Source organism: Triticum urartu, chromosome 3A, assembly GCF_056163025.1.
Source record: "Triticum urartu cultivar PI428250 chromosome 3A, HENAU_Tu73, whole genome shotgun sequence".
Classification (NCBI taxonomy): domain Eukaryota; kingdom Viridiplantae; phylum Streptophyta; class Magnoliopsida; order Poales; family Poaceae; genus Triticum; species Triticum urartu.
Window position 1 is genome coordinate 621,366,802 of NC_141875.1, and position 9,035 is coordinate 621,375,836.

Below are 9,035 nucleotides of genomic sequence, written 5' to 3' on the forward strand. Positions count from 1 at the left end.
CCAAATGCTTTGGGGCTGGCTGATAAGAACAATAGTTGGTGTACTCCATCCACGCCGCGACCAGCTCTAGTTGCCTAGTTGGTGCATCTTTCGTTATCCGGACACTGATACCAACCTTTCTTCCTGCTTATATATATGCCAAAAGAGTCGAACCTAAGATGCCAGCCAACAAACCCAATCAAGATGCACGCATGCTGCAAAACCTAATACCACCTCAATATATATGCCCTTTGATTCTCTCTTCTTCCTTGTTTTAGGTCGGCATTAAACACTAGCAAGGCTTGATGCCGTTGCCGATCCCGAGTACGCGTACATAGCCTCTCAAGCCAAGCCACGTGCTGTCAGTCAGGCTCTACTTTTGGTTAGCGCCCGTCCCCTCCCACTACGCACTGCTTAGCTTATTTTGCCCAAGTTTGTCTCTCACTGTCTCCTGCCTCAATGTAACAGGCCAGTTCGTTGCCATCTTGGTGTTCCACAGCTCCATGCCACCTTCTCATGATTCCCAGCATCCCATGGAGGAATTGCAAGCATTGGACTACGTCCGGGCGGCAGCCTTCGCCGTCCTGCTGGTTTGGACCCTCGCAGAGCTTGTGAAACGGAGGAACAGGCACCAAGAAGCAGCAGCGGCAGGGTATGGCGCCGACGTGGTCTCGGCGCAGCAGCGAGGAGGGGCAGCCAGTATAGTTGCATTCTGCAACGCTTCGATCACGCTGTCCCATATCGGGTTCTCGGTTCTTGGGGTCTGGAAGCGGCAAGCCGTCTCCCCGGGCCTGGTATTTCAATCTTCCTCGTGGTTTCTGGCTACTCTCTTCCTGCTCTACCACAAGCATGAAGGTGCTGCAGGGGTAGTAGTGTCATCCAACTGGCCTCCGGTTCTTGTTTCTTGGTGGTTCTTCAGCTTCTTATCTGAATCGCTCCTCGCCTCGCTACATTTGCTTTGCCTCTTTGATTCTGCAACTGCCGTCGTCGATTTCGCTTCTCTTCCCTTCTGCGCCGTCATCTGTCTGGTTGTAGTAGCTATGAGGCTTTCCAAAGCAAACCAGAAAGAGCTGGAACAGCCGCTGCTGCTGAGGGAGAACGTTGATGACAGCAGCAGGGACAGGTTCTCTAGCTCGGGGTGGTGGAGTCGCCTCACATTCCGATGGCTGAACCCAGTCTTCGAGAAGGGGCACAAGGTGAGACTTGAGCTGGAACACATCCCATCTGTGCCGCAGTCCGAGATGGCAGAGCAGTCTTATGCCTTGCTTCAGGAGACACTCCACAAGCAGAAACCTGAGCCAATCCCACTGCGGGAAGCCATCATTTGTGCTGTCTGGACACCTCTGGTCACCAATGCAGTCTTTGCAGGTTAGTGAACAGTTCATTTTCTTTTTCAATAATAGAGCTAGTATTTGTCCTGGCAATCCATTAATACATTAACTGTCTTTCATTACCAGGGCTCAACACTGTTTCTTCTTACATGGGACCATTCTTGATCACCTACTTGGTGGAGCTACTCTCCGACAAGAACACTGGCAAGGGCCATGGCCATGGCTACATGCTTGCATGCCTCTTCTTTGCCTCCAAGACAGTGGAGTCACTCTCACAGCGGCAGTGGTACTTTGGCGCCCGCAGAATTGGATTCCAGGTGCGGGCAGCGCTGATGGTGTCCATCTACAAGAAGTCCCTGCTGATGAAGAACTCGGGCCCAGTTGCCGGGAAAGTTGTGAACTTCCTTGATGTTGACGTCGAGAAGGTTGGTGAGTTCTTCTGGTACATCCATGGGATTTGGTTGCTGCCCTTGCAAATTTTCTTGGCACTTGCCATTCTGTACCGCAGTCTTGGTGCAATGGCCTCGCTGTCTGCAGTCCTTGTAACAGTATTGGTGATGGTGAGCAACACACCACTGGCAAATTCACAGCAGAACCTTAATATGAAGATAATGGAGGCGAAGGACTCGCGCATCAAGGCTATGGCCGAGGCAATGAGGAGCATGAGGATCTTGAAGCTTCATGCATGGGAGACAGCCTACTTGGACAAGCTTCTGAAGCTCAGGGATGTGGAAAAGGGGTGGCTCAGGAAGTATCTCTACACGTGCTCAGCGATAGCTTTCCTGTTCTGGGCCTCACCAACGTTGGTTTCGGTCGTTACCTTCGGTGTCTGCATTCTTGTGGAGATACCATTGTCAGCTGGAACAGTCTTATCGGCCCTTGCCACATTTAGAATCCTCCAAGACCCGATCTATAACCTCCCAGAACTCGTGTCAATGGTCACACAAACCAAGGTGTCCTTGGATAGAATAGAAGAGTTCATCAAAGAAGACCACCAGGGTAAGCCAAGTTGCCATGGCAACGTAAATGGAACGAAGGACTTGGCAATGGCTGGTGAAATAGTAATTGAACCAGGAGAGTACAGTTGGGAAGCTGATACTAGCTCGAAGAAAACAAAGGTAACACTCAAGATCAACAGCAAGGTGAGCATCGGGAAGGGTCTCAAGGTTGCAGTGTGCGGGCCAGTTGGTTCAGGCAAATCAAGCCTCCTTTACAGCATCATGGGAGAGATTCCAAGGGTTAGCGGTGCAGAACCAATGGTTGTCGGATCAAGGGCATATGTCCCTCAGAGTGCGTGGATTCAAACTGGGACAATTCAGGACAATGTGCTCTTTGGGAAGGCTATGGACAGAAGCTTATACGAAGAGGTGCTACAAGGGTGTGCTTTGGATAGAGATTTGGAGATATGGGCCAATGGAGATATGACTGTAGTAGGGGAAAGGGGTGTGAACCTAAGTGGAGGCCAGAAGCAGAGGATCCAGCTTGCCAGGGCATTGTACAGCGATTCTGATGTTTACTTCTTGGATGACCCCTTCAGTGCTGTGGATGCGCACACCAGCGCACATCTCTTCAAGGTACGTAAACCATGAGCAATCTGCAATACATGAACAGCAACAGATGAGCTTAGCCTCATCCGATTCAAGGGCAATTACTGCAATTTACAGGCCTACAGCATAAGGCGTGAAACATAACCAAACAAGTAAACACACGAATTACAGAACTAAATTGTATAGCTATTGCTGCAATCTATAAGCAAGAGTATTTCCATCGAGTACTTGTATTCTGACACGGTCAGCATCAACTTCGAGAAAATGAATCAACTGATCAATTCATATTTGCAGGAATGCTTACTGAGACTAATGTCCTCTAAGACAGTCATGTATGTTACCCATCAGCTAGAGTTCTTGCGAGACTCGGATCTCGTTCTGGTAAGGTGTCAACCCCATTTCCACACATAACTAGTTTTTCCCTGAGTAAAAGAAAATTTGTGCAGTTTAGACTAGGTTTGAACAGAATTTAAAAAAAATTGTGGATATCTTAAATAGAGTAGAAATGTAGAGTTATACTGTCATGCACGCATGGCAACATCCAATTCTAACAGATGATCGTGAATGGTCACTTGAAGGTCATGAAAGATGGAAGGATTGTTCAGTCTGGGAAATATGATGATCTGATAGCTGACAAAGATGGAGAGCTCTCGAAGCAAATGGCTGCACATGATCAATCCCTTAGTCAGGTCAACCCAGCAAAAGCACATGGCTTGCCCAAAAGCAAAAAACAGAAGAAGCAGATAGAGGCCACAGAAATAGAATCGGATGGCCATGTCATAGGGAGGGAATGTGAAGAAGAGCGTGAATCTGGAAGAGTCAAATGGGATGTTTACCGCAAGTTTGTCACCTCTGCATACGGCGGAGGTCTCATCCCTGTGGTTCTTCTATGCCAAGTCTTTTTCCAGGGATTGCAGATATGTAGCAACTACTGGATTGCATGGGCAGCAGAGAGAGAGGATCAAGTAAGCAAGAAGAAGATGATTGGTATATTTGTGCTTTTGTCTGCAGGAAGCTCGGTATTTATATTGGGAAGAGCTATCTTCCTATCAACAATTGCCATTGAAACTGCCCAACAGCTCTTCTTAGGCATGACCAGAAATATTTTTCGAGCACCAATGAGCTTCTTTGATTCCACTCCATCAAGTCGGATACTCAATAGGGTGAGCCAACAACTATACTTCTCCATTAGGGAAATTGTACAGAATACTCTCCGTTTTTTTCAGTTCTCGTGGCTTAGCTTGTCCATTTTGCAGGCTTCAACAGATCAAGCCACAGTTGACACAGATATTCCCTACAGGCTAGCAGGGCTGATATTCGCAATGATTCAGCTCCTCAGCATTATTTTCATCATGTCCCAAATTGCTTGGCCTATATTCATGCTATTCATAATAATAATTGCAATCTCCACTTGGTATCAGGTACAGCTTCAATCATTGTAACCTACTTCCCTAAGTTCTCAAAATGCACACTAGTAAGTAGTAGCTTGTACTTAATGCAGAACTATTACATCAGTTCGGCTAGAGAGCTAGCAAGGATGGTTGGCATCAGAAAAGCTCCAGTCCTCCACCATTTTTCAGAGACTGTATCAGGAGCTGCAACTATTAGATGCTTTAATCAGGGAGAGGAGTTCTTGACAAAGAGTCTTGCGCTAATTGATGACTATACCCGCATTACTTTCCATAATTCAGCGACAGTTGAATGGCTGTGCATCCGTATCAACTTCCTCTTCAACCTTGTGTTTTTCGTGATGCTAATCATACTTGTCTCCTTGCCACGGGACACAATTGATCCAAGTAAGTGTTTTTTGTAAAACAGGATATTCAATTACACGAACTGCATTTTCTAGGGCGTTTTAGAGTCAAAACGCATTATTCTATACAGCTTTAATTAAAAAAAAATCACACTGCTAGAAACAATAAATCATTTTTGTTTCTCCTTCTTTAGGTCTTGCAGGGCTTGCAGCTACCTATGGCCTTAACCTTAACGTGTTACAAGCATGGGTTATATGGAATCTGTGCAATGTTGAAAATAAGATGATCTCTGTAGAGAGGATTTTCCAGTTCTCAAACATACCGAGTGAATCTCCCTTAGTGATTGAGAATTCTAGACCAAGGGAGACATGGCCATGGTGCGGAACCATTCAGATCGAGGCTCTCCAAATTCAGTACAGCCCTGACATGCCCATGGTTCTCAAGGGCATAAGCTGCACATTTCCTGGAGAAAGGAAAATTGGGGTGGTAGGGCGGACAGGGAGTGGGAAGTCTACTCTCATCCAGGCTTTGTTTCGGGTCGTTGAACCATCTGCAGGACGGATATTCATAGATGGAGTTGACATATCGCTTTTGGGGGTGCATGATTTGCGGTGTAGATTGAGTATTATACCACAAGAACCAACTCTCTTCCAAGGGACTGTCAGAACAAACCTGGATCCTCTACAACAACATCTGGACCCTGAAATATGGGAGGTAAACAATATACAGTGCCAGCAAAAGGCACTTTAGTGTCTGTATGATGCAAATATTCTTTGCAAAGAAATTACAGTAGTAATAATTTACCTGTTCATGAATCAGCAGCTCACTAGTAGTTTCCTACTTTGTCAAGTCTAACTTTTAAGAATTTTCATCTATCAGGTTCTGCATAAGTGCCGCCTTGAGGAGATTGTCAGAGAAGACAATAGGTTGTTAGATGCACCAGGTAAGATTAATTAGTTACGTTTCTCACATTCTATCCAAATTCATTTTTCAAGATGGCCCTTGTTACATGGTTGTAGTTTATCTAACAGTAGTTGAAGATGGCGGAAACTGGAGTGTGGGGCAAAGGCAACTTGTGTGCTTGGCCAGGGTATTGCTGATGAAAAAGAAGATACTTGTTTTAGATGAAGCTACAGCATCAGTTGATACTGCGACGGATAATATCATCCAAAAGACCATAAGGCAAGAAACGGACAATTGCACAGTTATTACAATTGCACACAGGATCCCCACCGTGATTGACAGCGACCTTGTTCTTGTACTCGGAGAAGGTAAAGAACACTAAAGCACTTGCAGTATTTTTTTTTTGCATATATTTTGGGGTGTTATAAGTTGGCACTTCCAACAAATTGTGTTCTATGACAAAGATTATTATTTCTCATCAATTTTTGCTGCAGGTAGGATACTAGAGTTTGACTCACCGGAAAATCTACTTAGGGATGAATCATCAGCTTTCTCAAAGCTGGTGATGGAATTCGTGGGAAGGTCAGAGGGCCGACATCAACCAGAGCTAATGTAGAGGCATCAAGCAACTACCAACCTGCCTGACCTCACTTAGGCTTGTGTACATATAAGCTCTGACGGAGTATAAGGAGATACAGCACGGGAAACAAGGAAAATTTGGTTTAGTGGTGACTGGTGAAGATTAGACCAGCTTTATATGGACACTTGAACTACTGTAGAAATCTTATTTATCTTCCTGCTCCAGCCCCTTCTTTTCCTCCTAGCGTTTGTTCATATTGTATGGCCAATCTAAGTGATGTTAGATGTATGCAACTTCTTTTCTAACAACCATTGAAGAGTGAATGAATAGTCACCCTGCTATTTTCAAACAGAATATTGCCATCCGTAATTCGTTCTTATCATGGTACGTTTGGAGCGAGACATTCTACGATTAGCATTTTCAGGCCAACAGAGACCCATATGCCCTTGGCCCTGCCCCAATCTACTCAAGATGAAGCAGGCAGAGTTCATCTTGTGCCCCGTGCAGTTGCAGAACATGTAATTAACTTGCTAAAAAAGAGTAAAATCATGCCGGCACGGCAAATCGGCAGACACCAACGAGTAAATCCGCGGTTGCCGAGAGGCAGTAGCGAGTCCTTACCGTCTCGAGCAAAAGAGCGAACAGCTGGCGGGCATTGGTGATCCCCGGTGCGGCAAACGGCGACTTGACCGACTGCTTCGAGCACGAGAGGCGGTTCCCGCTCCGCCGCCGGTCGCCGTACTCGCGCACAAGCGCTGTTTCCCGCGGCAGCATCGGCGCTCCGGCCCGGGAGTTCCACGGTGCGTGCTGTCGCATTCGCATTTTGTTTGTTTTTCTCTCCGAAGTGAAACGGGATGCAAACTGCGCAGAGCACAGTCTATTTTAGGAAGAGAACCGTAAACAAAAGAGTAAAATGCAGAGTCTTTTTAACACAGACAAGCCGAAAGTCCTGAAATAAAATTTAGGAATAATGCTAGCACCAGGATTTGAACCCTGATGGGCTAAGGATATCACTGTCTCTCTGACCATCCAACCACGGGTTGGTTCGCAAGTAAAATGCACAGTTAGGACATCTCCAACATGGACCTTCAAACCACCCGCAACCGGACCGAACGATTCAGACACACTATGTCATCCAACGTGATACCCATCGGTCCGTGGACCGATCTGGTTGTCCATTTTCTCGCAAACCGGACATAATCAGATGGGTTTTGCGGGAGTCGGCACATCCGCCACGTAGGACTCTAACACCCTCGACACACTCAAAACTAAGGCGGAGCCCGCGCATTTGGCCACATCGGGACTGTTTTCACACTAAAATCCCCCACTTTCTCCACCCTCCATGCTTTGATCGTCGATGCTCTCCATCCAATTGCTACCCACTGTCTCATGGACCCACTCAACGAGCTGCCGGAGCCGGCGGAGGTGGAGGATCCATAGGAGGCGGAGACTCAAAGGATCAGCTTGGCGCTACGACAAGCCCGCCGACTTTCATATATCATGAATGTTGATATTTTTTCAATAAAATTTGTTAAACTTTACAAAGTACTCCATCCATCCAGAAATATTTGTCCTAGAAATGGTTGTATCTAGACATATTTTAGTTATAGATACATCCATTTTATCCATTTTAAAGACAAGTATTTTCGGATGAAGGAAGTATGAATTTAAGTGAATTTTATATGCAGATGAAAAACAAGCAAGGGGTATCTTGGATTCATGTAAATAGTTGGTGTAAAAAGAGGTACTCATGCATGCAGTCACGTGTGCATTTCTTCTTGTCCGCGGCCAAGGCCAAACCAAACATGATGAACAGTGTTGAATGATAGCAAAAATAATAACAAAGCCTTCTTTTGCAGTTTGGCGATCCATGTTCCTTCATCAGCCGCTGATACGTCTTCGTCATATCTACTTTTCCAAACACTTTTGCCCTTATTTTGAACTCTAACTTGCATGATTTGAATGGAACTAATCCGAACTGACGCTGTTTTCAACAGAATTGTCATGGTGTTATTTATGTGTAGAAACAAAAGTTTTCGGAATGACCTGAAACTTCAAGGAACATCTTTTCGGAAATAATAAAAAAATCCCTACAAAAGATGAAGACCAGGGGCCCACCACCTGTCCACGAGGGTGGGGGCGCGCCCCCCTACCTCGTGGGCCCCCTGGAGCTCGTCCGACCTCAACTCCAACTCTATATATTTGCTTTCGGGGAGAAAAAACCAGGGAAAAAGATTCATCGCGTTTTACGATACGGAGCCGCCGCCAAGCCCTAAAACCTCTCGAGAGGGCTGATCTGGAGTCCGTTCGGGGCTCCGGGGAGGGGAATCTGTCGCCATCGTCATCATCAACCATCCTCCATCACCAATTTCATGATGCTCACCGCCGTGCGTGAGTAATTCCATCGTATACTTGCTGGACGGTGATGGGTTGGATGAGATTTATCATGTAATCGAGTTAGTTTTGTTAGGGTTTGATCCCTAGTATACACTATGTTCTGAGATTGATGTTGCTATAACTTTGCTATGCTTAATGCTTGTCACCCGGGCCCGAGTGCCATGATTCCAGATCTGAACCTATTATGTTTTCATCAATATATGAGAGTTCTTGATCCTATCTTGCAAGTCTATAGTCAACTATTATGTGTTATGATCCGTTAACCCCGAAGTGACAATAATCGGGATACTTACCGGTGATGACCGTAGTTTGAGGATTTCATGTATTCACTATGTGTTAATGCTTTGTTCCGGTACTCTATTAAAAGGAGGCCTTAATATCCCTTAGTTTCCGCTAGGACCCCGCTGCCACGGGAGGGTAGGACAAAATATGGCATGCAAGTTCTTTTCCATAAGCACGTATGACTATATTCGGAATACATGCCTACATTACATTGATGAATTGGAGCTAATTCTGTGTCACCCTAGGTTATGACTGTTACATG

The 9,035-nt window shown here is 45.8% G+C and overlaps 1 protein-coding gene across 1 annotated transcript; it reads left to right on the forward strand.

The window, feature by feature from the left end:
- The first annotated feature begins 228 nt into the window (after nucleotides 1–228).
- On the forward strand, nucleotides 229–6,421 carry LOC125545484 (putative ABC transporter C family member 15). Its single transcript, XM_087513621.1, has 11 exons — nucleotides 229–361; nucleotides 448–1,347; nucleotides 1,437–2,884; nucleotides 3,152–3,238; nucleotides 3,436–4,020; nucleotides 4,114–4,278; nucleotides 4,359–4,653; nucleotides 4,805–5,325; nucleotides 5,491–5,554; nucleotides 5,643–5,882; nucleotides 6,009–6,421. The coding sequence occupies exons 2-11, from the start codon at nucleotides 483–485 to the stop codon at nucleotides 6,128–6,130; spliced, it is 4,392 nt and encodes a 1,463-aa protein (XP_087369747.1). The 5' UTR covers nucleotides 229–361; nucleotides 448–482; the 3' UTR covers nucleotides 6,131–6,421.
- Nucleotides 6,422–9,035: the final 2,614 nt, after the last annotated feature.

What these genes read in the sequence shown, in the direction of transcription:
- LOC125545484 (XM_087513621.1), top strand. Translation starts at nt 483, where the DNA reads ATGCCACCTTCTCATGATTCCCAGCATCCCATGGAGGAATTGCAAGCA. An exon ending in CAATCTCCACTTGGTATCAG is followed by an intron (nt 4,279 to 4,358) that starts GTACAGCTTCAA and finishes TACTTAATGCAG; the next exon opens with AACTATTACATCAGTTCGGC. An exon ending in TGTTCTTGTACTCGGAGAAG is followed by an intron (nt 5,883 to 6,008) that starts GTAAAGAACACT and finishes TTTTTGCTGCAG; the next exon opens with GTAGGATACTAGAGTTTGAC.